Raw genomic sequence first — 27413 nt, forward strand, 5'->3', positions numbered from 1 at the left:
AGTACTGGTTGCTGCCTGGTAGCAGCCCTGCTCTCACTGCTGTGTCTCCCGCTGTCCCTGAGCGGGGGGACTAGCCAGAGGCTTGGCTCCAAGAGTCCCAGCAGCAGCTGCAGCCTGCTGGCCACCGGCAAGCTAGGGTTGCCTGCAGAGCCAGTGCACTGTGAGCCTGCTCCCGAGCATCCTGCCTTGCCCTGGTGGCCCTCTGGCCACATGCCCCATGCTGCTGCTACCCAGCACAGCGCGTGCTCCTGGCTCTCCTGGGCCACGGTGCCAGCACTGCCCCGCACCTCTCTCCAGAGCCACATCCGCTGCTTAGCTAAGCAGCAGTAGTGCGGCACGCAGCGTGACATTTCTTCTCTCCTGGGTCCTTTCTGCCCCAGCTGTTTGTGAAAAACCTGCAGCCTTCCGAAAGGACAGACGTCATTGTCACAGCCATCGAGGGCATGAGGAACTGCAGCACCTACAATACGGAGGTGGCTTCCCACATGCTGACCATGTTCCTGCTGGACGCTTTCTCTGTGCTGGAAGATGTAAGGAGCCTGGGGCTGGCGTGCATGGGGCTCGACCCTCTGGGGCGCTGTTTCCCCGCCGAGAGCCAGTGTTCTTGGGCAGCGGAGCCCCTTGGAAGGCAGCAAGGAGCGGTGGGAGTGGTGGAGAGGGAAGGAGAAGTGAGTGGGAGCTGGGGTATTGGCTGCTCTCTGGGAGCAGCCTCACCGTCCGCCTTGTGTCTTCCAGGTGCCACGCATCATAAGGTGCCTCTACAGGAACGTCAAGTATGTGAGGGAGCTGTCGGCCCGGGTCACCCTAAACAAGACCCTTTGCCAGCTGGCCTGCTTGGAGCCCAGCGAGGTGACCGTGAGCCTGCTGTACTGCTCGCCACTGTGCAACAGGTATGGGGCCCGTCAGCCTGGACGGGCTCCAGTGGCTCATTGGCCATGGGGAGAAGGGCCCAAAGAGGGCCAGAGGCAAGCAGATGGCCAGCACACGGCTGAGGGGCAGGGCCCTGTGTCTCGCCCACCGTTTCCCAGCCCTGGTGCCTCAAGCAGGCCTTGAGGAGCCAGAGCTGAGCAAGTGTCCCTGCCTTGAGCCGCAGAGCGCAGCGGCTCTGCACGCTCCCTGCCGCGCAAGGGGCTTCAGCTTGGTCATGTGCTGCCTGCCTGGGCAGGACCCTCTTGGGGCTGCCAGGGAGGAGGGGGTGGGCAGGGGCAGGGCTGGCACACAGCTGGGGACCTCCAGGGCTGGCCCAGGCTACGGTGCTGCGGCCAAGGAAGTGCCACTGACAAGGCGCTCTGGGCCTGCAGCACTGCCGTGAGCATGTGGAAGGTGCTGATGGATAAGCCGATGCTTGCGCCGGACATGCTGCGGGAGCTGCTGAGCTTGCTGGAGGAGCGGCCACTGCGCAAGCAGTCCAGCTCCGACAGGGACAACAACTGCATCCTTCCGCTGGCCGTGAGTTAGGGGACGAGGCCTCCCGTGCCCCCAGGCTGGTGCCTGCCTCCCTGGGCCCCCTCCCCCTCTCCGCTGCCCGTGTGCCCCCAAGCAGGGACCTCTCCTGGGCCCATGGCTACAACATGGCCAGCGCCAGGCCTCCGACTGTGCCAGCACACAGGGCTGCCAAGTGCTGCCTGGCCTCTCTGCACACCAACAGCCAGGCTGGCCATGCCCAGGAAATCTCCATCCGACGCTGTCCCTGCATCCGCCGACCTCGCTCAGCAGGCTGGAAAGCCAGGGTCGGGTTGGGGGCAAGGTGAGGGGCAGGAGTAGGGCTCCTGAAAAACCTGGGCAGGCAGCACGGCCTGGGACAGGGAGCCTGGCCGAGCGTGCACGCTACACGAAGCCTGCCGAGGTGATGGTCATGCTGAGGCAGGAAGGCTCACTGTGTACAACCAGGAGCTGAGGCCCAAGAGCCTGCGGGCGCTGGCCCTGGTCAGGCAGCCAGGCTGAGGCCTCCACCTGCATTTCCCATGCTCCAAGGCTGTGCTCGAGCCTCCCACCTGGAGGGCTGTGGAAGCATGCCGGGGACTGCTCGGGAGTGAGAGGTGTGACTGGGTGTTTTCTGCAGGCAACGAGGGCACTGTGTGAGATCATCCGGGAGCCCGTCTGCCCAGAGGCGGTGAAGGCGTTTTTCCCCCAGCTCTTCCTGGCGCTGCTCTTGCAGATGGTCTTCACAGCAGAGTTCAGCCACCAGGAAGCAAATATCTTCTTGAGGGAATGCCAACGGGATGAGTCCCGTCCCACCAGCCACGTCAGGTGCTCGATCCCGCTCGCCCTGTCTCTGCACTGCACCTGGAGGCAGGGCCAGGCTGCCAGTGTGACCTGGGCTTTGCTCTGCATGCAGGTGCGCCGTGCAGGCCATGAAAAGTCTGCTGCGCTGCGCCCACTATGAGACCGTAGCCGTGGCTGTTGAGAGGAAGGGCGGCTGGGACCTATTTCTGCATGCGGACACCTCCCAGAAGGGAGTGGTGGTGCTGGCCAGGTAGAGCCCTTTCCGGCCTGCTCTGGCCCAGCACCTCTTCCCTGGCTGTGGGGTGTGCCACCCCATGTGCTTCTTGGTGGGGCAGGGGGAACGCCACTTCTCCAAGAAAGAGGCTGCAGCCTCAGCCCTTGTGGCAAGGGCTCGCCCAGCAGAAGGGCCCTGGGAGCTGCCATGCTGCCCAGCTTGGAGAGCTGCTGGGGGAGCAGGTGGTGTTAGGAGCTGTGGGAGAGGGTCATGTGCAGGAGAACCTGGGGAGGGCCCAGGGGCACAGGAATCCAAAGCGGGCAGGAGAGGGGATGTGTGGGCAGGCCATGCCGCCTGGGCAGGAAGGCTGTTTCTCCGGTCTCCCACCAAAAGGAACGTAATGATGCCTGACGCTGACTTTCTAATGGCAAGGTGTGGTAGGGCAAGAGCAGTGCTCCATGAGCAAATGCCGCTGGCTGCAGGAGCTGCGTGCCAAGCAGAGCGATGCCAGAGGAGGTTTGCCTGCTCGGCTGAGGCCCAACACTGCCTTCTTGCCTCTGACAGAGCAATGAGGGGGGCTGCCAGTCACCTGCGTCGCTGGATCTTCCGCCAGCTGGCAAGGCTGCTGAGGAGGGAGGACCAGTTTCATCAGCTGCCCGTCATGGCTTTCTTTGTCGAGGTGGGCCTCATGGCAAGCAGTGCCTCTCTGGAGGGGCCTCTAAATGCTGTGCTCGCTTGTGCACATGCGTGTGGGGTGATGCTGGTGAATGGAGCTGGGGCAATGCATACGCTCCTGTTAGTAGCCCCGGCCTTGGCTCGTTTCTGCTGGGCGACCACTCGTAAGCACTTGTATTTCGTGCCTGCTTTGTGGCAGCTCTCTGTGTTCAATTGCTCCTCCAAGGGATGAGAACAAGAGGCTGCGGAGGGTTCAGGGGACGGGAGGAGGAGGCGAGCAGTGTGTGCAGTGTGCCGTGAGGCGCAGGGCTGGGAGCAGGGCCCAGGGGTGTCTGCACAATGCCTGCTGTGTTTGGGCTGAGCTTTGTGAGGGCCTGGTGCCCTTGCCGTGGATGGTGGGTGGGACGGAGAGCTGCACGCTGCGGGCAGTGCTGCCGGCTGTGCCAGTCTTTCAGTGCTGTGCCCATTTCAGCTGCTGGAATGCCCTGACCTTGCCGACATGGATGAGGAGGTCCTGCCACTCGTCCAGGGTTATGCGCAGAGTGAGAGCCTGGAGATGCGCAGACTGGCGTTCAGAGGCCTCGTGGCCCTGTTGAATAGACCCAAGATGGTGAGGAGGGGGGCAGGCGGGTGAAGCCATGCTGGCAGCCTGGGGCTTGACAGGAGACACTGGGTCAGAGAGTGGCTTGGACTTGGCTGGCAATCCGGAGGTGTGGTAGCTGCTCCCAAGTCTCCGCTGCCCCATTCATCTGCCCCGAGTGTCATGCCAGGCCCTTGGCCGTGCTGCACAAGGAGAAAGGCACCAGTGCCCAGCGGGAAGATCTGGGAGAGGGACAATGAGCACAGGGCCGGGCTAAGGCAGCCAGGTGCTCCTGGGCCTTGAGGCAGCAGCTTTGCTCCCTACAGAGGCCAGTGCATGCTGAGGGCCCCCTTGGAGATCTGTGCCCTGCACTGCAGCCTCTGTGCCCAAGGCCTGCGTGTGTGCAGAGCCCTGGCCCTGGCCACTGAGCCCTAATGGGAAAAGAGCAGGCAGAGCACTTTTGGGCGGGCGGTGGGGGGGGGGGGTCTGGCCTTGCTTCCCACAAAGAAAGTTGTGTGTTTCCCACAGAAAAGGAGAATGCAGAGCCTGCTCCCAGACAGCATGGAGTGGCTGCAGGATGCTTGCAGGGAAGTGCGTGTGGGAAGCCTGATGCTGCTGAGAAACATCCTCAGCTACCTGGAACAGAAGGGCTCCAACCCGATTGTTCTGCAGCTGGCCGAGAAGCTTCTGCCTCGCTTTGATGACGTAAGGCTGATGGGAGAGCCGGGGCTCTGCTGGTGTGTCCGGGGGGTCCGTATGCGTGGTCTGGGTGCTGTGTGCCCCTCTGCATACGTGCCTGTTGGCACGTCCCCGCACAGGCCCTGCTGTATGTCAGGAAACCTTTTGCCCTGTGGTTCTCAGCCCATGCCCTGTGCTGGCCTTGGTGTCCAGGGCTGTGGGAGTAGAGCAAACCAGCCCCCTGTCTGCTCTCGGCTGCTGCGTCTCGTGCTTGACTGCGTGCGGCGCTTGCCGTGGCCTGGGGCAGCGATGAGCAGAGAGGTAGGAGCAGGCTAGAGAGCGAGGGAGAGGCCGTGCCGCGGGGCTGTCCCTTTCTGTCCTCTTGTTGTGTGCGGGGGCCCTGATGGAGGCCTCGGGAAATCCAAGAAGCTCCCTCCAGAGGGAGCGGGAGACAGAGCCCAGGGAGGCTTGTCGTGCTGCTGCCGACAACCCTCATTGTCCAGGCTGCCTCAGCAGAGGCTTGTCCTCAGCTCCGACCTCTGGCCGGGCTGGGGGACAGTTGTGCCCGGAGAGGACGAGGCCTTGCAACGGCAAACGCTCTTGTCGGGCCCCGTTCCTGGAGTCGTTGCTGAGGCCTCCCCTCCTCTCCTCCCTGCCTGCAGGAAGACAGCAGAGTGCGAGAGCTCTCCATGCTCCTCTTCAAAGACCTGCTGGAGATTGTGGTGGGGAAGAACAAACGGAACCTGAAGCAGCATGCACAGAGGAGCCTGGTGCCGCTCTTCCTCCACATGAGTGACAAGGTGCAGAGAGTGGCCCAGGTAGGGAGCAGTGTTTTGGGGAAGCAATGCTGACATGCCGTGGGTGGAGGTGAGCAGCAAGGCAAGGGCTGCTGCCAAGTGTGCCTTGGAACGCATGGCAGCATGAGGTGCAGCTTCCTGTGTGCCGAAGGACAAGGCAGAGCTGCCTCTGCCTTCAGGGAGGGCCAGACCTAGTGGCACGCTGCGTCGTGCCATTTGGGGCTGGGAAAGGCTGGGAGCCTTGCCAAGACGAGGGGGACCCAGGGTGTCCTGCCGTGGCTGCGGTGGCATCTCCTGGTCTCTGTTGCTCTGCAGGCCTCTCAGGAAGCCCTGGTGAGCGCTGCACAGTTCCTCAAGTGGGAGGAGCTCAAGCAGCTGGCCAGAAGAGCGGAGACGTGGAAGATCGGGGAGTGCGTGGTAAGGACGTGGCCAAAGCCCCCGGGGCCGCGGCGGGATGAGGCCTGCCGCCATGGCCAGTGGGCAGGGTGCACAGCTGTGCCCCTCACGCACTGCTGCAGCCCAGAGCCCTCTACTCTAAGTGCCCGCTGGGGTGCTGAAGGGGCCCCTGGCCTGGCTGGGCCTTGGCAGAAGCATGGCGGGGATCTCAGCACCCGCAGGCCCCGCTCTGCCCTCTGCTCCCTCTGAACCTGTCTACCAGCCAGCTTCTAGCTGGGAGGCGTGGACAGGAAGGAAGAGGAGGCCGGAGCTGGGAGGAGGGACAGGCCTGGCCTTCTGGGGAGGCTCGGTGCCAACCCCCTGTCCTTGTGCTGTCTGCAGCTGCTGAGGGACAGGAGCAGAGCGGAGCAACACCTGCGCCAGAGCCTGCCATACCTGGAGAACCCGGACGCATCCTTGCGGGAGGCAGCTGTGAGGTTCATTGGTGAGCCACAAGCCCAGGGCCATGCCTGCCCACCCAGACGGGCACACAGGAGGGTCTTCAGTCCCTCCCACCGTCCCTGGGTCCTGCACCGTGGGGACGGGGCTGGGGCCAGCCTTGCCCAAGGGGAGCAGGCTGCATGGCCAAGCTGGCAAGGCCAGATGGGAGCTGTGCTGCTGGGGGCTTGCTGGGGAGTATGAGGGGTGAGCGGAGGTGTTTGCCTAGGGCTCATCGGGCAGCAAGTGAAGAAGCGGAGGAAGGAGAAGGTGCAGGAGCTGTGCACTGGTGAGTGAGAGCAGCGCTGTGTCAGGCAGCCCTGGCAGGGAGGAGGGAGGAGGCTGGGAAGTGAGCTGCAGTTCACTGGCCTGCCCCAGGTGAGGAAGGCTCTGTGTCCCTATGTGGGGGAGAGCAGGGGGTATTTGGGGCGCATCTGGGGCTTGGCCGACTTGCAAGTGCCAGCTGATCCATTTGTCCTACCTGCTGCCTCCTCCGCATGGGAAGAGCTGAGTGGGGCTGGCCCTGCCTGGGGGGGGATTCCTGGGATCTCTGCAAAGGTGGGAGTCTGTTCTCAGCTCGGTGCCTTTCTCTCGCAGCCCTCCAGCCCCTGGAAAATGATGCGGAACCTTTAGTCCGTTGCCTGGTGTCACAGACCATCATGAACCTGAGGGTGCCAAGGAGAACATCAAGATTCCACCTCGGAGCACTGTGTCCCTGGCTCCCGAGAGCGTGGGCGAGGTGGCACCCTCCCGCCAGGACGTGACTCTGTTTGAGCAGAGCTGACGCAGCTGTGCCAATGCCATGGTGCTGCACACCACGGACACACGCAAGTGTGCTGGAAGGTCTGGCTCATTGCTGGCATCTCCCGCAGCCCCAGGACAGCTCGACTCCTCAAGCACAGCCCCTGTTGTGCTACCGCTTCATGGCTTTGTTGGGCTTCCCGCAAAGATACAGCCCCGTTTCCTCAGCCGGAGTGAGTGTTCTTTTTTTAGGGAGCCAAAGGCAAGGGGCAAAACTTGCTGCCTGCATGAATCTGGCTTGTCCTGGGGGGGACGGGGTGTCCACTCGTTCCAATATGCCAGGCCAGCGTAGAGCGGCCTGACACACTTTGGTTTTGCTGCAAAGCGTCAACTGCTCTGCTGGCCCACAATAGCCAAGGGAAAGGGGGAGAAAAGCTTTGGCCTCCCCTGCCCTCTCCAGTCACCCCAGGGCAAGAGCAGGCCCCTGCTGTCTTCAGGGCTTGCATCTCAGGTGGAAGGGCAGAGCTGGGGTATGACATGCAGTTCTGTTTCTATCGCCACTGCCTACCCTGCGCATGCAGGCCTCAAGGCCGAACCGTCCATGAACTCCAGAATCATTGCTGAGCATGTAACGGCCAAACCCATTAAAAGCAGCTAATAAAGATACACAGCTGGCTCATGGGGCTAAAAAGTAGACTGCAGGGGACAAGATGGGATGCACCTGGGTTGGGGTTGACCTCGGAGGAGATAAGGGACTGTGGGAAACAAGGACGTGGCAACCAGTGTGGGCTGAAGGCCAAGACCAACCAGAAGGAGAGTAAAGAAGACTCAGTAAAGAAGATTGGGGGAGACCTTCCCTGGCAGGTGGGAAATAAAACTGTAAAGGGTCTAATTAGGCCAGAATTCCTTTGTTCAAGGTCCCTCCCTGGAGGCACCCAGCTCCAGCAGTTACTATGCTGCACCATCATTTAAAGAAATAAAATTTTGCTGCTAGATGTGCGTGAGGCTCTGCTTCTTGGAAACCTAGGATCAAAGTGTTTGCACAGCACTTTGGCACCCCAGATGGCAGTGTAGCCAACCACCATTGGACCCTCTTGGCTCCAAACATCCAAATTTAGAAAAGGAAGAGGAAAAAAAGGAGAAAAAAGCCGTTACAGTCAAATCGATCCCTAGCTAGTTAGCTGTCCCTTTATGTCAGGATGATTGTCCATCTTACAATTAATGTGGGGGTTAACCCAAGGAAGGATCCTTCGATTCTAAGAAATGTGCTCTGCTACAGCTTATATTGGAAGATGAAAAGCCTCACTGAATGGATTATTGGTATGTGTGGGATAATTGGATGTGGGACCGGCGAGATCCAAGGAGGACAAACGGCACCCTCTGTAAAACTACTCTTGCTGCAGCAGATATAGGTGTCCCAAATAACGCCCCAGGAGCTACTGCTCCGCCTTACACTCCTCCGGTGGTGCCTCCTGAAGATCTGTCTATCTGTCCCTCTCCTCCTCTTACTCAGACTTCCCCTCCTCCCGTGGCAGGACTCCATCCTATGGTTGCTAATGTTTTACCTAATGCAGCAGCATTACAACCGAGTGCAGCGGTTGGGGGAGCTAACCCCCCTCACGTGGTACTGCATGTATTTACTGGCCAACCCTGGAGTCCGAGTGATTGAGCATTGTGGGCAAGCAAAATGCCCAGGTTGAGGGAGGATGCGGAAAGGAGCGCTCAGCTGTTTTCTAATATATATGCACTGGGTATAATCCAAACTGGCGGGATACCCAAGTACTCTTGAGAGAGTTGTTCTGACCAAACTGGCGGGATACCCAAGTACTCTTGAGAGAGTTGTTCTGACCAAACGAGCGAGATGATAAAATAGTTAATAAAGAGGCAAAGTTTGTACAACAGACTGGGGGAAACACAAATCGTTAGCCAGCAAACGATCCAAATTGGGATTACAATAACGCAGGGGACAGAGTCGCTTGCCAGACAGGACTCCGGAACTCGGTAGAAGCTATTAGAGCATGTAGCAAACTAGGAGTGGATTGGACTAGAGTGCAGGAGCGTAGACAGAGCTTGGACAAAGAGGCCAGGGATTTTGGGGGACGACTAGGGCAAGCCTTGTTGAACTATGGGGGAAGGACTTTCCAGAATTGGAATGATGCACTAGCCATTAGTGTCTTTGTCCATCAGGCCGCTCCGGATAGCCCAAAAGAGTTGAAGGAGCACATGCCAGGGTGGCAAGGAGAAACTTCACAAAGGATTTTAAGCGTGGCAGTATTGGTCTATGACGGGAGAGAGGAGAAACAGCAAGGGAAGCAAGCAAAGGAACGGAAGAAGGAAAACCAAGAAGAGGCTAATCTCTTAGCAGCAGCTTCAGGACGGAACTTGCAAATTAGAGGAAGGGGTAGAGGAAGAGACAGAGGAGGCCGAGGAAGGCTAGGGCAATGCCAAGGGCAAGGACGAGAAGGGGACAGGAGAAGACGGGGAGACAGTGAGGGACCGGAATGTTATTTCTGTGGCAATGTAGGACGTATGCAGAGAGAATGTCCCCTTTGTCCAAGAAGGCCCCCAGGAGTAAGGAGCCCCCAGGGAAGCGGATCAGCTTGGGAGGGTGGACAGTATTCACAATGACTAGAGACAGGGGAATCCAGAAACTCTGAGGAGAGAGAAATGTTTAGCATATTGTGTACATCTTCGAGATGCTGTCTCTTAGGGAGATACCTGCTTTTTCAAGAGCTGCAGACAAACTTCCAAAAGAGCAGTACCATCTTCATGTTTGCTTAACAGAAGGATTATCCTAGTTAAGGCGGGCTTATCTCCTTCAGTGTTCTGCCTTCAATAACTAAAAATGGTAACATAACTTCTTGTTTGTCATAATGCACTATTGGGAACGGGATTACAATCGAAAAAGAGGAATGCCTATACTTTGTGCTTCACGAATTAGTGCCCGGCTGCAAAAGCACAGCTGCATCTCTGTTCTTGAGTCTCCAAACCAAATCCGTGCAGTAAGGCTTTCTTAACAACCCAGCAACACCTGGGCGCCTTTTCAAGTGACTTGTGATTTGTGGCATAATGATTAAAGCTTTTGCTTCTCTCTATTTGGTTTTCTGAAACATTAATTTGTAATTTAACTCGATTGCCTTGTCTGATGTGTTTGTATGAGAACCCTTTGTCATTTTATAATCATAAATACTATTGCTGTAGCTGCAAGCAATCACCCAAAGATTTCTATCTGTAACTTTACTGGGATCCTGGGATGCAACTGGAATTCCTCAGCTCCTATTACATCTCAACAGCAGCTGCAGTCCAATTCTACACTAAACCAGTACAAAAGAAAAATCAAAAGAACATCAACTCTTTTTGAATGGTCACTAACAGCAACAGGAATTTTTAACCTTCACCCGGTAGTGATATTGCTAGCATCAACATTGTTCTCTTTACTGCTCATAATCCTCCTACACCTCTGTGTGTGTGGTAGTTATTGCGAAAGACACAAGCCCTGCTGTTATATACTGAATTAATATATGCTGATCAGTAGACACTGAGGTCTATTTATACCACGAGGCAAGAGGCTCCTGTACGGCCACTTTGTGAGGTGGAGGGTTTGACTCTAGTTGTGGGGGGGAAGGTGGCAGGACCTTCGCCCTCCACTTTCCCAAGTGATCGACCATGACCTCGGCACATACAAACAACTAGTGGTAAAGTCACTAGCAGAAAGCCCGGCTGAGAAGTCCTCGCTGGGGAGCAAACGAGAAACTTCCTCCTGAAATTTGAAAGGTACGTGACTTCCAATATGACACACCGTGGCTAGATCACACCTGATTTGGCTAATGGTACAAATCATGGACGTAGTATAAATAGACATCACTCAGGACAGCCATTTGAACTCTCCTGAGGAACAACGCGCCTCTACACCGCGATCTCCCCTCGACTGGGGACATCTCTTAAAGTTGAAAGATCCCGCACACTCCATGAACAGAGGTCAAAAAACCTATCATTTAATCTAAGGTAAACTTCACAAAAAAAAAAAAAGGAGAAAAAGTGCCTCACATTCTCCTCTATGATGTGCACAAATACTCTACCCCAATATATGTATCCAGCAGGTGTGCTCATAGAAACCAAGGGAGGACTGTTGGAGGAAATTGTAGCCGATTTAGCTTCCGCTTCGCATAAGTCTCACTCTTGCTTAGCATCAGTGCCTAAAGTAGATGAAGCCTGCAGGCCTCAAGGCTGAACTGTCCTTGAACTCCAGAAACATTGCGAAGGATGTGACGTTGCCAGTGCTGTAACTGCCAAACCAGTTAAAACTAGCTGACAAAGATACAAAACTAGCTCATGAGGCTACAAAGTAGACTGCAGGAGACAAGATGGGATGCACGTGGGTTGGGGTTGACCTTGGAGGAGATAAGGGCCTGGGAGAAACAAGGACATGGCATTAATTATTTCTTTGACATGAATTACAAGAATAAATGACAGTACAGGAAGTAACAGCTCGAGCTGGCTGCCTCCACGCAGGGACCCTGAACAAAGACATTCTGGGCTAATCAGACCCTTTGCAGTCTTATTTCCCCACCTGCCAGTGACAGTCTCCTCCAGTCTTCTTTTCTGAGTCACTGGTCTCTCCCCTTCTGACTGGTCTCTCTCTCCTTCGGACAGCTCCTGGCCTACAGCCCAGGCCCTTATCTCCTCCAAGGTCAACCCCAACCCACGTGCATCCCATCTTGTCTCCTGCATCCTATTTTACATCCTCATTAGCTGCTTTTGTAGCCTTAGTAGCTGGTCTTAAATGGTTTTGCAGCTACATTGCCAGCAATGTTTCTCAAGTTCATTCACAGTTCGGCCTTGAGGCCCGCAGGCTTCATCTACTTTAGGCCCTGAGACTAAGCTGAAGCTAAATCAGATACAGTGTCCTTCTCTGACACTTCCCATGGTGGGAGGGTGTCACTTACTTAGCCAACTTCAGACTTCCCACAAATCCAATCCCCACTTAGAAGTATTCTAAGAGAGAAGAGTCACTCTTGCATTGCTGTTCGTTCTCTCATCCATTCCATCTTTCTCCTCCCCCATTGCATTGAGCTTGACACGGTAGGTGGAAAGTCCACTGGACTCCACGGGAAGAACTCCACCTTTGCAGTTCTTTGTTCTTACAGATGTCATCCATTATCAGATTGCATTTCTCTGGGAAAGGGCAAAGGAGCAAGCCACCGCTTCAAACCAGCGATGCTTGCTGCACCAGCTGCAGCTCACCTGTGCAGCACATTCCCTCTACTGCTCATCGTTTCTGCTCCTGGAAGGATGGATTTCCAGCTTTCAGGTGCTTGCAGGAGTCCAGGGCATGCCTTAAAACAAAGGCCAGCCTGTGGCACCCTTTGTGCTGAGATTCATCCAGCTTTCTTGGCAACACCTGTGGTCAGTCACAGCCAGGCTTCTGCCCTCAACCTTCTTCCATTGTGCGGATGTATTGCTTGGCCACAACGCAATAAGCAGAGAGAGTTCCACTTCTTGGAATAGGTGCTAGCATGCCACACTAGAAAGCACAGCGGTGCCTCTGTCAACATCAACACCTACCGGTGGGAAAAGAGCCTTCTAGGCTGAAATCGACTCACGTATGAAGGTCAAAGAACACCAACTCAAGGGTTTGGAAAAGAAAGAGTGCTTTTCTCCTCAAAACAAACAAAAAAAACCCCTCAGTTTTCATACAGTCCTCCCAGAGAAATTGCTCCTTGAGTTCACACGAGGTTAGCTGTTTTGCTTTTGTAAAACACAGGGAAAAGGTTTTAGGTTTTACAACAATTTCTTTTAGACAACGGGCAGGCATCCTTTTCCAGCTCCAACCGTGCCAGCTGAACGGGCCAACATCCTCCTACTTGCAGGAGTGGAGGGCATAATTTCTACGCCGTATAACGTGCTCCAGCCTGAAGCAGTCCAGGCTGCTCACCAGCTCTTTGCCCGACGTCCGTGTGGTTTTCCGCCCACTTGGGAGCCCGGCCACGGCCCCGGGTGCCAGCAGAACTGGCAAGGCCAATAATCTGTGCCGTGCAGAGAAGGGGCCAGGTGCCGGGCGGGAGAACGCTGCCCGGAGGCGGCGGGGCTGCGGGCAGAGCGAGCGGCTCTCTGCAGCCGCCTCTTCTCCACAGAGCGGAGCTGCAGCTTCTGCTTGGCGCCAGCAGCTGCCGCGGGCGGGTGGAGAGCCCGCCCCCCGCCCGGCCAATCGGGGAGCGAGGGGAGGCAGCGAGCGAATGGGTGCCCGGGAGGGGCGGGGTGAGCCGTGAGCGACACGCAGGCCGCCCAACGGCCGCCCGGCGGGCTGTCCCTGCGGCCGCGGCCGGGGCCAGCGTGGCGCAGGGCCCGGCGGCGGCGGCCTGCTGCGTGCCCGGGCGCAGGGCCCGGGCGGGGCCCGTGGGCGAGGGGCGTGCGGCGGGGGCGTCTGCGCCACGGCCGCGCCCCAGCAGCCTGCTGCGCTCCCTGTGCCGGCGCGGGGGGCCCGGCTGGCGCCCCGTCCCTGCCATGGCCCCGCCCCTCCGCCCCTCCGCCCCCGGCCCCGGCCCAGGAGTTGGGTGCTGCCGTGGCCCAAAATGGCGAAGCAGGCAATTCCCCCTGAGCGCAGGAAAGCGCTTTTTCCCCGCGAGGGCGGTTAAGCAGTGGAGCAGGTTCCCCCGAGAGGCTGTGGAGTCTCCGCTGCAGGAGAAGCTGCAAAGCCGCCTGTGCTGGTGTGGGGCAACGTGCTGTAGGTGCCCCTGCTTGAGCGGGGCTGGAGCAGAGCATCTGCAGCGGTGCCTGCCACGCTCAGCTGCCCCAGCACGGCCCGGTCCTGCCCTTCCTCTGCCTGCTGGGGTGGGGCGCGAGGGGGCCCGGCGGGAGCGTGAGGGTGAGCGGCGGGGCTGCAGGGTAGGGGGCTGGTGCGAGGGGGAGGGTGGCTGGGGAAGGGGTTGGGGCTGGCAGTGGGGGTTCGGGCATCTCCCTGGGGTTGGTGCTTGGGGGCTGGTGTTGAGGGCAGGGCTGGGGACGAGAGCTGGCTGCATGGGGTGAGGGGTTGGGTGAGGCGTGGGGCGAGGTTTGGTGGTTGTGCTGCGGGTTTCTGGTGCTTGCTGTGAGTGTTGGCTAGCTTTGTGGGGGAGTGGGCTATGGCAGGGGTGAGGGCTGGGGTGAAGGCTAGCATTTGTTGGCTAGGGCTGAGGATTGGAGATGCCGGTGAGGGCTGGAGCAAGAGTTAGGGAAAGGGGTTGGAGGTCTGGGTTGTGGCTGGAGGGTTAGAGTTTGGGGTGAGGGATGAGAGGAGGGGATTGGGGCAAGAGGTACGGTGGCGTCAGGTTTTGAGGTGGTGCTGGTGGTTAGTGGTGAGCAGGTGAGTGCGGCCAGGCGTGGGCAGCCGGGGATGAAAGAGGAGGGAGCTGGCCATGCGGAGCCGCGCGCGGCCCCTCGAGCTGCCTCGCCCTGCCCTGCCCCAGCTCCCTCCTGCCCGGGGCGGCCGCGCTGCGGCCCTGGAGCCCCTGGCGGTGCCGGCTGCTGCTGCTGGAGCAGCTCGCGCAGCAGAGGTGACCTCAGAGCCGCCCCCGGCGGGGCCATTGTGACCCCCCCCGTTGTGACACCCGCAGCGCTGTCAGGTGCGGGCAGTGTCCGGGCGGACGGCGACGGGAGAGGGCAGGAGCGCGTGGAGCTCGAGGAGGAGCCCCCGAGCGCAGCCGCGTCTTTCCCTGCCGCCCCGGCAGCCCCGCGGAGTCGAGGCGTTTGCCGAGGCCTTGCCAGCTCCTGCTGCGGGTGAGAGCGACGGGGCCGGGCTCGGCAGTGCCACGGGGCTGCGGGGGCCCTCGGCCGTGGCGGGGGCAGGACCTTGCGGCAGGGGCTGAGGCGCAGGAGAGCTGGCTCCAGGGCCGGGACGGGCGCGGGGACCTTTGACTGCGCTGCCCCCACCCCCGTGGGGACCCTCCCCAGCTCTGCATTAAACAAGTGTCCCCCTCCTGCCTCTGCTCCGTGCCGCAGGATGGCGGAGAGACCCCCCAGCCGCCCGCGGGTGGCCTGGGAGCAGGAGTACGGCTGCCCGCGCCGGGCATCCCAGGAGCAGGACAGGGTTGCCGAGGAGAGCAGCTCTGCCTCGAGGCCCTTGGAGGGGTTCGAGTCCCAGGCGTGGCGGAGAGGTGAGTGAGCGGCCCCGTGGGGCTGGGCCGGGCTGGGGTGAGGGCCGGGGAGCGCACCCTGCTCTGCACCGGGCTCCCATCTCCCCAGCACGTGGTGTCGGGGTGCCCGGGGTGGTGGCACAGCGGTGCCCGGATGCCAGGGCCCGCTCGGGGCTTGGGAGCTGGCCCCAGCGCAGCATGCGCCCAGGAGGGAGAGCGCAGATGGACGCAGCTCCTGCTGCCTGGGACGGGCAGCGAGCGGCAGCTCCGTGGCAGGAGGAGGGATGCTGCCCATCTGGCAGCACGTTCCTCAGCCTGGTGCAGTTGAGGTTTGCCCTGCCTGGCTGGCTGCAGCAGGGCAGCCCATGTGCTGGGCACTGTGCAGCCTTGAGCAGCCTGGGGGAGACTGCGTGCCCGGGAGCAGGCCCATGGCTGGCCGGCGGGCAGAGCTCACTGCACGGCTCTCTGCTGCCTGCCCTCCATCTCTGCAGTGCTCCTGGCTCTCTTCCTTTCTCAGGTGCAAGGTTTTCCATCAGCAGCTGGTCCGAGCTGTCCAGAGAGGATGAGGAAGCCTTGGACTTCATCCAGGCCTTTGTGGGTGGCCGAGAACAGGTAAGTGCAGCCGTTTCCATGGGGGCTGTGCCTGGGTCTCCCTGCGGGTCCGCCCATGTCTGCTGGCAGGCTGCTGGGGAGGTGCTGGCTGTGCAGAGCTGCTGCCGTCCGGGGTCCCGCCCAGCACTGCAGCCCCCTGGCTGCTCTGGTCCTGCTGGCCTTTCCTGTCCCCTCTCGCGCTCACTCTGTCTCTCTTCCCCGTCTGTCAGCAAGAGGCGCAGAAGCTGAAGTTTCTAGCGTCCATCGGCACCCTCTGTGGAGGCAGCAGCGCCAAGACCTTGTCCTGGGGCCTGGAGGTGTTCTGCTGCCGACACGAGCTGGCCGAGCATATCGAGGTGAGGGGAGAGGCAGCAGGTGTGAGGACAGGGGCAAGGCCAGCTGGGCCCTGGGTCTGCTGGTGCTGGGTGATGGCAGTTGCCGCGCTGACTGCCGGTTGTGCTGTGCAGGTGCTGCTGGAAGAGGAGCCCTTGGAGCGCCTGGGCACAGCAGTGCGCCAGCAAGCCATGCTTGCTATCACGGCAATGAGGTAGCTAGCAGAGCCCCTGGTTTGGCCAGGACCTGTGCACAGCATGTGCCTGATGGCACCGTCCCTGGCTGGGAGGTGTGCACCATGGTGGGAGGAGGCTGGCGGTGCTGTCTGCTGCGCTTCTGCTCTCCCCTTGCTTGTCAGTAGGCTTGTCAGTAGGGCAGATGGGAGGGCAGAGGGTTGCCTGCTGCAGCTCCCCAGGGCCCCTTGGCTTGTAGTGCAGAAGGGGAGGCAGGTGGTAGAGAAGGGGGGAGGCCTAGCTGCCTGGGCTCTCCTCTGCCCCTGGGCCAGTTCATGGAGGGAGGAGGTGCCTCCCTGCAGGGCTCCCTCACGTGCTCTCTGTAGCAGCCGGGGGACTCCTGCCCCAGCGGCCCACAGCCACCTCCCCAGGGCATCCAGGCACTGCTCCCAGCACCAGTGTCCAACAGGCATCTCTCTCTCTCTCTCTCTCTCACTCTCTCTTTGCAGTGCAGTGGAGCCGGTTCTGGAGGGCAAAAAGAGCAGCCTTCTCCATGCCTGCTTCAAGAGTGTCTTCTTGCTTCCTCCAAGAGAAGACATGGAGACCGTGGACATGTCCCTCTACTCCAAGGTAGGCGCTGGGTGAGCTACAGGGAGCCCGCCAGCCCCTCTGGGCTTGCCCCTGGCTCCGCTGTGCTGAGAGGTGACTGTCAGCTCCAAGGCTGGGCAGGATCTCAGCTTTGTTTTCCCACCCTCCTGCCTTCATGCCCTTCCCGTGGGCTGGGCCATGGGCAGTGCCCAGGGGCTGGTCCGTGCACAGCAGGTCTCCTGCCCTGAGGCCTCTCGTTGGCCCGTGCAGGGCAGCGGGTGTCCTCGCTGGGCAGCAGGGGTTCAACTGAGTCTGCTGTGGGTCAGAGGCAGTGGGGAAGGAATGCCACAGCCCCCTGTCCTCCTTGCAGACCCTCGATGCCATGGACAACATGTTGGAGGTGCTGGTGCTCAAGTCGGCCACTTCCAGCCTCCTGGAGCTGCAGAAGATCTTGCAGGTGTGGCATTTGCAAAGAGTGGGCTGCATTGGGCCTGTTCCTCAGCCCAGAGGGAAGTGACACCCTCGAGTGGACATTCCCCCCCCCGAGTGCCATGTACAGGCAGCACGCTGCAGGCAGGGGGCGTTTCTCGCTTGGGTGAGCGGAGGTTCCCCACTGGGCTCTTCTGTGAGCCCAGTGTCCCCTGGCTACAGCCCAAGTCCCTTCCCACCCCAAACATCCTCCAGGCTCTTGGGAACACCTTGCCCCCATGAGCACTCCTGGGCCACCTCTGCCCCCAAAGCTCTCCTTGCACCAAAGCAGTGGGAGGAATGTCACCCTTCTTCTCTAGGCACTGCACTGATGGCAGCTGGTGCTGCTGTCCCCCCGCCTCCGCGTGCCTTGTGCTTTCCTTGCCAGATCGGAATGGGGCAGAGACCCACTGGGAGCTGCCCGTCCTGCAAGGGGAGCCGAGCCTGGAAGCTTGGTTCTTCTGCCATGCCAGGAGGCCGGAGGCCAGGCTGCCCACTGCAGACCCCTAGGGAAGGTGTGGCCTGAAAGGCCTGCCATCCTGAAGAGGGCACCCGGGGCCATGTGCATGGCCAGGAGCAGAGGCTGGGAGGGGGCTTGGGTGTGGCTGGCTGCCTGAGGGCAAGGTGGGCCTTGCAGGCTGGGGCCTGTAGGGGCAGGAAGGCCATTCCAGGCTTGGCTCTAGCTCCGAGGAAGCCTTGGTGCACTGTAGGACTGCAGGCAGGCGCTTAGCAGAGCTGCTTCTGCTGGAGTGGGCGTCAGCTCCCCGGGCAGAGCAGTAGCCTTTCTCCTTGCAGATGCTGCTGCCCTTCACCAAGACGGAGAGAGCAGCTGTGCGTGAGAGGGCCGTGGGGAGGATTGGGAGGCTGAGCAAGTTGCTGGCCAACTATTCCTCGCTGGAGGTAAGGAGCCAAGCACCGTGCAGCCCCCGCTTTGGCCCTTTGCAGCAGCCCAGAGCACAGTGCAGCTCAGGGGGTCCCTCGGAGGGAAGCGTGGGCACAGGTTAAGGCACTGAGCAAGGCTCTGCCCTGAAGCAAAGCTCTTTGGCCCTCTCTCCATGGGCTTTTCTCTGCAGTCCCTTTGTCGCAGGAGCCAGCTGTGCCCCCAGCCCTGTGCAGGGGAGCAGTGCGCGCGGAGCATGATGTGAGCCGCAGCCTGGCAGTGCTGCCTTTGCTGGGCTGCTGCTTTGGGAGGCAAGGCCTGCAGGGCCCTCGAGAGCTTTGGCTCCGCTGGGATCCATGCCTGGGCAGAGTCTTGGCTTCAGGGCTTTGGTGGCGACTGCCTCCCGTCAGCCCTTCTACCTGTCCCACCCGCCTTGCCCAGGTGTGGCACCCCTTTGGAGGAGTGGATGAGAGCCCTGCCTGCTATGGGAAGATCCCCGTGCCGATGCTGGGACAGCTGGTGGGCTGTCTCATCCTTTGCTGTGCTTACGAGGACGCGGAGACCAAGGGCGGGGCCTTGGATGCTCTTCATTGCCTCTTCAGATTCGTCGTGCAGCGAAAACGTAAGAGAAGCTGTGCTGGGCTGTGTGCTTCTGCACGCGGCCACGCTGGCAAGGCCGGGGAAGGCATCGCACTGCCTCGGCCCCTCTGCTCAGTGAGGCAAAGGAGCAGGAGGCGCGGCTGATGTAGGAGCAGGGGAGCGGGCTGTTAGTACCTGTCCTGGATACCACTGGCCTGGAAAACGCTCAGCAGCCCCTGCTCAGAGGCTACGGCTTGTGTCGGGCTTCGCACCGGAAAGCCCGTGAGGCTTTTGGTACCCTTTGAAGCAGTTGCCCTTCTCTGCCCTGGAATGGGCCCCGACCCTCCCTGGGAATCCTGCTCCCCATCCATTCCTGGCATGCCCTTTGTCTCTGCCAGGCTGGTTTCTCTCTGACGCCATGAGTCTGCCACCTGCAGCTCTGCATGACTCCTGCTGACCGCTGTGTCTTTCTGCTGCTGTTCAGGCCGGGCGATGCTGCAGGATGATCCAGAGTATGTGGAGCCCCAGAAGGAGAGGGAAGCCGACAATGAGCTCTGCCTTTCGTGGACGAGCAACATGAGCGTGATCATGAGGGTGAGGAGCACTTCCCTTGCTGGGACTGTTGGCCATGGGGTCCTGAGGAGACGTGGATGAGCAAAGGGATGCCTAACGAGTGGGGCTGAGGGGGCCTTGGGGTTGATGCAGAGGTGGTGGTGGAGAAGGAAGCAGCTCTGAGTGGCACCTAGAGTACTGGTTGCTGCCTGGTAGCAGCCCTGCTCTCACTGCTGTGTCTCCCGCTGTCCCTGAGCGGGGGGACTAGCCAGAGGCTTGGCTCCAAGAGTCCCAGCAGCAGCTGCAGCCTGCTGGCCACCGGCAAGCTAGGGTTGCCTGCAGAGCCAGTGCACTGTGAGCCTGCTCCCGAGCATCCTGCCTTGCCCTGGTGGCCCTCTGGCCACATGCCCCATGCTGCTGCTACCCAGCACAGCGCGTGCTCCTGGCTCTCCTGGGCCACGGTGCCAGCACTGCCCCGCACCTCTCTCCAGAGCCACATCCGCTGCTTAGCTAAGCAGCAGTAGTGCGGCACGCAGCGTGACATTTCTTCTCTCCTGGGTCCTTTCTGCCCCAGCTGTTTGTGAAAAACCTGCAGCCTTCCGAAAGGACAGACGTCATTGTCACAGCCATCGAGGGCATGAGGAACTGCAGCACCTACAATACGGAGGTGGCTTCCCACATGCTGACCATGTTCCTGCTGGACGCTTTCTCTGTGCTGGAAGATGTAAGGAGCCTGGGGCTGGCGTGCATGGGGCTCGACCCTCTGGGGCGCTGTTTCCCCGCCGAGAGCCAGTGTTCTTGGGCAGCGGAGCCCCTTGGAAGGCAGCAAGGAGCGGTGGGAGTGGTGGAGAGGGAAGGAGAAGTGAGTGGGAGCTGGGGTATTGGCTGCTCTCTGGGAGCAGCCTCACCGTCCGCCTTGTGTCTTCCAGGTGCCACGCATCATAAGGTGCCTCTACAGGAACGTCAAGTATGTGAGGGAGCTGTCGGCCCGGGTCACCCTAAACAAGACCCTTTGCCAGCTGGCCTGCTTGGAGCCCAGCGAGGTGACCGTGAGCCTGCTGTACTGCTCGCCACTGTGCAACAGGTATGGGGCCCGTCAGCCTGGACGGGCTCCAGTGGCTCATTGGCCATGGGGAGAAGGGCCCAAAGAGGGCCAGAGGCAAGCAGATGGCCAGCACACGGCTGAGGGGCAGGGCCCTGTGTCTCGCCCACCGTTTCCCAGCCCTGGTGCCTCAAGCAGGCCTTGAGGAGCCAGAGCTGAGCAAGTGTCCCTGCCTTGAGCCGCAGAGCGCAGCGGCTCTGCACGCTCCCTGCCGCGCAAGGGGCTTCAGCTTGGTCATGTGCTGCCTGCCTGGGCAGGACCCTCTTGGGGCTGCCAGGGAGGAGGGGGTGGGCAGGGGCAGGGCTGGCACACAGCTGGGGACCTCCAGGGCTGGCCCAGGCTACGGTGCTGCGGCCAAGGAAGTGCCACTGACAAGGCGCTCTGGGCCTGCAGCACTGCCGTGAGCATGTGGAAGGTGCTGATGGATAAGCCGATGCTTGCGCCGGACATGCTGCGGGAGCTGCTGAGCTTGCTGGAGGAGCGGCCACTGCGCAAGCAGTCCAGCTCCGACAGGGACAACAACTGCATCCTTCCGCTGGCCGTGAGTTAGGGGACGAGGCCTCCCGTGCCCCCAGGCTGGTGCCTGCCTCCCTGGGCCCCCTCCCCCTCTCCGCTGCCCGTGTGCCCCCAAGCAGGGACCTCTCCTGGGCCCATGGCTACAACATGGCCAGCGCCAGGCCTCCGACTGTGCCAGCACACAGGGCTGCCAAGTGCTGCCTGGCCTCTCTGCACACCAACAGCCAGGCTGGCCATGCCCAGGAAATCTCCATCCGACGCTGTCCCTGCATCCGCCGACCTCGCTCAGCAGGCTGGAAAGCCAGGGTCGGGTTGGGGGCAAGGTGAGGGGCAGGAGTAGGGCTCCTGAAAAACCTGGGCAGGCAGCACGGCCTGGGACAGGGAGCCTGGCCGAGCGTGCACGCTACACGAAGCCTGCCGAGGTGATGGTCATGCTGAGGCAGGAAGGCTCACTGTGTACAACCAGGAGCTGAGGCCCAAGAGCCTGCGGGCGCTGGCCCTGGTCAGGCAGCCAGGCTGAGGCCTCCACCTGCATTTCCCATGCTCCAAGGCTGTGCTCGAGCCTCCCACCTGGAGGGCTGTGGAAGCATGCCGGGGACTGCTCGGGAGTGAGAGGTGTGACTGGGTGTTTTCTGCAGGCAACGAGGGCACTGTGTGAGATCATCCGGGAGCCCGTCTGCCCAGAGGCGGTGAAGGCGTTTTTCCCCCAGCTCTTCCTGGCGCTGCTCTTGCAGATGGTCTTCACAGCAGAGTTCAGCCACCAGGAAGCAAATATCTTCTTGAGGGAATGCCAACGGGATGAGTCCCGTCCCACCAGCCACGTCAGGTGCTCGATCCCGCTCGCCCTGTCTCTGCACTGCACCTGGAGGCAGGGCCAGGCTGCCAGTGTGACCTGGGCTTTGCTCTGCATGCAGGTGCGCCGTGCAGGCCATGAAAAGTCTGCTGCGCTGCGCCCACTATGAGACCGTAGCCGTGGCTGTTGAGAGGAAGGGCGGCTGGGACCTATTTCTGCATGCGGACACCTCCCAGAAGGGAGTGGTGGTGCTGGCCAGGTAGAGCCCTTTCCGGCCTGCTCTGGCCCAGCACCTCTTCCCTGGCTGTGGGGTGTGCCACCCCATGTGCTTCTTGGTGGGGCAGGGGGAACGCCACTTCTCCAAGAAAGAGGCTGCAGCCTCAGCCCTTGTGGCAAGGGCTCGCCCAGCAGAAGGGCCCTGGGAGCTGCCATGCTGCCCAGCTTGGAGAGCTGCTGGGGGAGCAGGTGGTGTTAGGAGCTGTGGGAGAGGGTCATGTGCAGGAGAACCTGGGGAGGGCCCAGGGGCACAGGAATCCAAAGCGGGCAGGAGAGGGGATGTGTGGGCAGGCCATGCCGCCTGGGCAGGAAGGCTGTTTCTCCGGTCTCCCACCAAAAGGAACGTAATGATGCCTGACGCTGACTTTCTAATGGCAAGGTGTGGTAGGGCAAGAGCAGTGCTCCATGAGCAAATGCCGCTGGCTGCAGGAGCTGCGTGCCAAGCAGAGCGATGCCAGAGGAGGTTTGCCTGCTCGGCTGAGGCCCAACACTGCCTTCTTGCCTCTGACAGAGCAATGAGGGGGGCTGCCAGTCACCTGCGTCGCTGGATCTTCCGCCAGCTGGCAAGGCTGCTGAGGAGGGAGGACCAGTTTCATCAGCTGCCCGTCATGGCTTTCTTTGTCGAGGTGGGCCTCATGGCAAGCAGTGCCTCTCTGGAGGGGCCTCTAAATGCTGTGCTCGCTTGTGCACATGCGTGTGGGGTGATGCTGGTGAATGGAGCTGGGGCAATGCATACGCTCCTGTTAGTAGCCCCGGCCTTGGCTCGTTTCTGCTGGGCGACCACTCGTAAGCACTTGTATTTCGTGCCTGCTTTGTGGCAGCTCTCTGTGTTCAATTGCTCCTCCAAGGGATGAGAACAAGAGGCTGCGGAGGGTTCAGGGGACGGGAGGAGGAGGCGAGCAGTGTGTGCAGTGTGCCGTGAGGCGCAGGGCTGGGAGCAGGGCCCAGGGGTGTCTGCACAATGCCTGCTGTGTTTGGGCTGAGCTTTGTGAGGGCCTGGTGCCCTTGCCGTGGATGGTGGGTGGGACGGAGAGCTGCACGCTGCGGGCAGTGCTGCCGGCTGTGCCAGTCTTTCAGTGCTGTGCCCATTTCAGCTGCTGGAATGCCCTGACCTTGCCGACATGGATGAGGAGGTCCTGCCACTCGTCCAGGGTTATGCGCAGAGTGAGAGCCTGGAGATGCGCAGACTGGCGTTCAGAGGCCTCGTGGCCCTGTTGAATAGACCCAAGATGGTGAGGAGGGGGGCAGGCGGGTGAAGCCATGCTGGCAGCCTGGGGCTTGACAGGAGACACTGGGTCAGAGAGTGGCTTGGACTTGGCTGGCAATCCGGAGGTGTGGTAGCTGCTCCCAAGTCTCCGCTGCCCCATTCATCTGCCCCGAGTGTCATGCCAGGCCCTTGGCCGTGCTGCACAAGGAGAAAGGCACCAGTGCCCAGCGGGAAGATCTGGGAGAGGGACAATGAGCACAGGGCCGGGCTAAGGCAGCCAGGTGCTCCTGGGCCTTGAGGCAGCAGCTTTGCTCCCTACAGAGGCCAGTGCATGCTGAGGGCCCCCTTGGAGATCTGTGCCCTGCACTGCAGCCTCTGTGCCCAAGGCCTGCGTGTGTGCAGAGCCCTGGCCCTGGCCACTGAGCCCTAATGGGAAAAGAGCAGGCAGAGCACTTTTGGGCGGGCGGTGGGGGGGGGGGGTCTGGCCTTGCTTCCCACAAAGAAAGTTGTGTGTTTCCCACAGAAAAGGAGAATGCAGAGCCTGCTCCCAGACAGCATGGAGTGGCTGCAGGATGCTTGCAGGGAAGTGCGTGTGGGAAGCCTGATGCTGCTGAGAAACATCCTCAGCTACCTGGAACAGAAGGGCTCCAACCCGATTGTTCTGCAGCTGGCCGAGAAGCTTCTGCCTCGCTTTGATGACGTAAGGCTGATGGGAGAGCCGGGGCTCTGCTGGTGTGTCCGGGGGGTCCGTATGCGTGGTCTGGGTGCTGTGTGCCCCTCTGCATACGTGCCTGTTGGCACGTCCCCGCACAGGCCCTGCTGTATGTCAGGAAACCTTTTGCCCTGTGGTTCTCAGCCCATGCCCTGTGCTGGCCTTGGTGTCCAGGGCTGTGGGAGTAGAGCAAACCAGCCCCCTGTCTGCTCTCGGCTGCTGCGTCTCGTGCTTGACTGCGTGCGGCGCTTGCCGTGGCCTGGGGCAGCGATGAGCAGAGAGGTAGGAGCAGGCTAGAGAGCGAGGGAGAGGCCGTGCCGCGGGGCTGTCCCTTTCTGTCCTCTTGTTGTGTGCGGGGGCCCTGATGGAGGCCTCGGGAAATCCAAGAAGCTCCCTCCAGAGGGAGCGGGAGACAGAGCCCAGGGAGGCTTGTCGTGCTGCTGCCGACAACCCTCATTGTCCAGGCTGCCTCAGCAGAGGCTTGTCCTCAGCTCCGACCTCTGGCCGGGCTGGGGGACAGTTGTGCCCGGAGAGGACGAGGCCTTGCAACGGCAAACGCTCTTGTCGGGCCCCGTTCCTGGAGTCGTTGCTGAGGCCTCCCCTCCTCTCCTCCCTGCCTGCAGGAAGACAGCAGAGTGCGAGAGCTCTCCATGCTCCTCTTCAAAGACCTGCTGGAGATTGTGGTGGGGAAGAACAAACGGAACCTGAAGCAGCATGCACAGAGGAGCCTGGTGCCGCTCTTCCTCCACATGAGTGACAAGGTGCAGAGAGTGGCCCAGGTAGGGAGCAGTGTTTTGGGGAAGCAATGCTGACATGCCGTGGGTGGAGGTGAGCAGCAAGGCAAGGGCTGCTGCCAAGTGTGCCTTGGAACGCATGGCAGCATGAGGTGCAGCTTCCTGTGTGCCGAAGGACAAGGCAGAGCTGCCTCTGCCTTCAGGGAGGGCCAGACCTAGTGGCACGCTGCGTCGTGCCATTTGGGGCTGGGAAAGGCTGGGAGCCTTGCCAAGACGAGGGGGACCCAGGGTGTCCTGCCGTGGCTGCGGTGGCATCTCCTGGTCTCTGTTGCTCTGCAGGCCTCTCAGGAAGCCCTGGTGAGCGCTGCACAGTTCCTCAAGTGGGAGGAGCTCAAGCAGCTGGCCAGAAGAGCGGAGACGTGGAAGATCGGGGAGTGCGTGGTAAGGACGTGGCCAAAGCCCCCGGGGCCGCGGCGGGATGAGGCCTGCCGCCATGGCCAGTGGGCAGGGTGCACAGCTGTGCCCCTCACGCACTGCTGCAGCCCAGAGCCCTCTACTCTAAGTGCCCGCTGGGGTGCTGAAGGGGCCCCTGGCCTGGCTGGGCCTTGGCAGAAGCATGGCGGGGATCTCAGCACCCGCAGGCCCCGCTCTGCCCTCTGCTCCCTCTGAACCTGTCTACCAGCCAGCTTCTAGCTGGGAGGCGTGGACAGGAAGGAAGAGGAGGCCGGAGCTGGGAGGAGGGACAGGCCTGGCCTTCTGGGGAGGCTCGGTGCCAACCCCCTGTCCTTGTGCTGTCTGCAGCTGCTGAGGGACAGGAGCAGAGCGGAGCAACACCTGCGCCAGAGCCTGCCATACCTGGAGAACCCGGACGCATCCTTGCGGGAGGCAGCTGTGAGGTTCATTGGTGAGCCACAAGCCCAGGGCCATGCCTGCCCACCCAGACGGGCACACAGGAGGGTCTTCAGTCCCTCCCACCGTCCCTGGGTCCTGCACCGTGGGGACGGGGCTGGGGCCAGCCTTGCCCAAGGGGAGCAGGCTGCATGGCCAAGCTGGCAAGGCCAGATGGGAGCTGTGCTGCTGGGGGCTTGCTGGGGAGTATGAGGGGTGAGCGGAGGTGTTTGCCTAGGGCTCATCGGGCAGCAAGTGAAGAAGCGGAGGAAGGAGAAGGTGCAGGAGCTGTGCACTGGTGAGTGAGAGCAGCGCTGTGTCAGGCAGCCCTGGCAGGGAGGAGGGAGGAGGCTGGGAAGTGAGCTGCAGTTCACTGGCCTGCCCCAGGTGAGGAAGGCTCTGTGTCCCTATGTGGGGGAGAGCAGGGGGTATTTGGGGCGCATCTGGGGCTTGGCCGACCTGCAAGTGCCAGCTGATCCATTTGTCCTACCTGCTGCCTCCTCCGCATGGGAAGAGCTGAGTGGGGCTGGCCCTGCCTGGGGGGGGATTCCTGGGATCTCTGCAAAGGTGGGAGTCTGTTCTCAGCTCGGTGCCTTTCTCTCGCAGCCCTCCAGCCCCTGGAAAATGATGCGGAACCTTTAGTCCGTTGCCTGGTGTCACAGACCATCATGAACCTGAGGGTGCCAAGGAGAACATCAAGATTCCACCTCGGAGCACTGTGTCCCTGGCTCCCGAGAGCGTGGGCGAGGTGGCACCCTCCCGCCAGGACGTGACTCTGTTTGAGCAGAGCTGACGCAGCTGTGCCAATGCCATGGTGCTGCACACCACGGACACACGCAAGTGTGCTGGAAGGTCTGGCTCATTGCTGGCATCTCCCGCAGCCCCAGGACAGCTCGACTCCTCAAGCACAGCCCCTGTTGTGCTACCGCTTCATGGCTTTGTTGGGCTTCCCGCAAAGATACAGCCCCGTTTCCTCAGCCGGAGTGAGTGTTCTTTTTTTAGGGAGCCAAAGGCAAGGGGCAAAACTTGCTGCCTGCATGAATCTGGCTTGTCCTGGGGGGGACGGGGTGTCCACTCGTTCCAATATGCCAGGCCAGCGTAGAGCGGCCTGACACACTTTGGTTTTGCTGCAAAGCGTCAACTGCTCTGCTGGCCCACAATAGCCAAGGGAAAGGGGGAGAAAAGCTTTGGCCTCCCCTGCCCTCTCCAGTCACCCCAGGGCAAGAGCAGGCCCCTGCTGTCTTCAGGGCTTGCATCTCAGGTGGAAGGGCAGAGCTGGGGTATGACATGCAGTTCTGTTTCTATCGCCACTGCCTACCCTGCGCATGCAGGCCTCAAGGCCGAACCGTCCATGAACTCCAGAATCATTGCTGAGCATGTAACGGCCAAACCCATTAAAAGCAGCTAATAAAGATACACAGCTGGCTCATGGGGCTAAAAAGTAGACTGCAGGGGACAAGATGGGATGCACCTGGGTTGGGGTTGACCTCGGAGGAGATAAGGGACTGTGGGAAACAAGGACGTGGCAACCAGTGTGGGCTGAAGGCCAAGACCAACCAGAAGGAGAGTAAAGAAGACTCAGTAAAGAAGATTGGGGGAGACCTTCCCTGGCAGGTGGGAAATAAAACTGTAAAGGGTCTAATTAGGCCAGAATTCCTTTGTTCAAGGTCCCTCCCTGGAGGCACCCAGCTCCAGCAGTTACTATGCTGCACCATCATTTAAAGAAATAAAATTTTGCTGCTAGATGTGCGTGAGGCTCTGCTTCTTGGAAACCTAGGATCAAAGTGTTTGCACAGCACTTTGGCACCCCAGATGGCAGTGTAGCCAACCACCATTGGACCCTCTTGGCTCCAAACATCCAAATTTAGAAAAGGAAGAGGAAAAAAAGGAGAAAAAAGCCGTTACAGTCAAATCGATCCCTAGCTAGTTAGCTGTCCCTTTATGTCAGGATGATTGTCCATCTTACAATTAATGTGGGGGTTAACCCAAGGAAGGATCCTTCGATTCTAAGAAATGTGCTCTGCTACAGCTTATATTGGAAGATGAAAAGCCTCACTGAATGGATTATTGGTATGTGTGGGATAATTGGATGTGGGACCGGCGAGATCCAAGGAGGACAAACGGCA

At 60.4% G+C, this 27413-nt stretch overlaps 2 protein-coding genes across 2 annotated transcripts in view; both read left to right on the forward strand.

Annotated features, from left to right (window-relative positions):
- LOC138064885 (maestro heat-like repeat-containing protein family member 7) overlaps positions 1–7775 on the forward strand; it is a 9171-nt gene extending 1396 nt beyond the window's left edge. The window contains exons 4-15 of the mRNA XM_068929150.1: positions 381–530; positions 736–890; positions 1302–1449; positions 2063–2250; positions 2339–2476; positions 3005–3119; positions 3588–3725; positions 4224–4400; positions 5036–5191; positions 5486–5587; positions 5948–6050; positions 6641–7775. Of these exons, the coding sequence (XP_068785251.1) occupies positions 381–530; positions 736–890; positions 1302–1449; positions 2063–2250; positions 2339–2476; positions 3005–3119; positions 3588–3725; positions 4224–4400; positions 5036–5191; positions 5486–5587; positions 5948–6050; positions 6641–6807 (1737 nt within the window). The 3' untranslated portion in view covers positions 6808–7775. The remainder of the gene's footprint in view (positions 1–380; positions 531–735; positions 891–1301; positions 1450–2062; positions 2251–2338; positions 2477–3004; positions 3120–3587; positions 3726–4223; positions 4401–5035; positions 5192–5485; positions 5588–5947; positions 6051–6640) is intronic.
- Positions 7776–17857: 10082 nt separating this feature from the next.
- Positions 17858–27028, forward strand: LOC138064888 (maestro heat-like repeat-containing protein family member 7). Its single transcript, XM_068929153.1, has 15 exons — positions 17858–17948; positions 18370–18550; positions 18992–19101; positions 19634–19783; positions 19989–20143; positions 20555–20702; positions 21316–21503; positions 21592–21729; positions 22258–22372; positions 22841–22978; positions 23477–23653; positions 24289–24444; positions 24739–24840; positions 25201–25303; positions 25894–27028. The coding sequence occupies exons 2-15, from the start codon at positions 18433–18435 to the stop codon at positions 26058–26060; spliced, it is 1965 nt and encodes a 654-aa protein (XP_068785254.1). The 5' UTR covers positions 17858–17948; positions 18370–18432; the 3' UTR covers positions 26061–27028.
- Positions 27029–27413: the final 385 nt, after the last annotated feature.

This window comes from Struthio camelus, unplaced genomic scaffold (genome assembly GCF_040807025.1).
Source record: "Struthio camelus isolate bStrCam1 unplaced genomic scaffold, bStrCam1.hap1 HAP1_SCAFFOLD_33, whole genome shotgun sequence".
Lineage (NCBI taxonomy): Eukaryota > Metazoa > Chordata > Aves > Struthioniformes > Struthionidae > Struthio > Struthio camelus.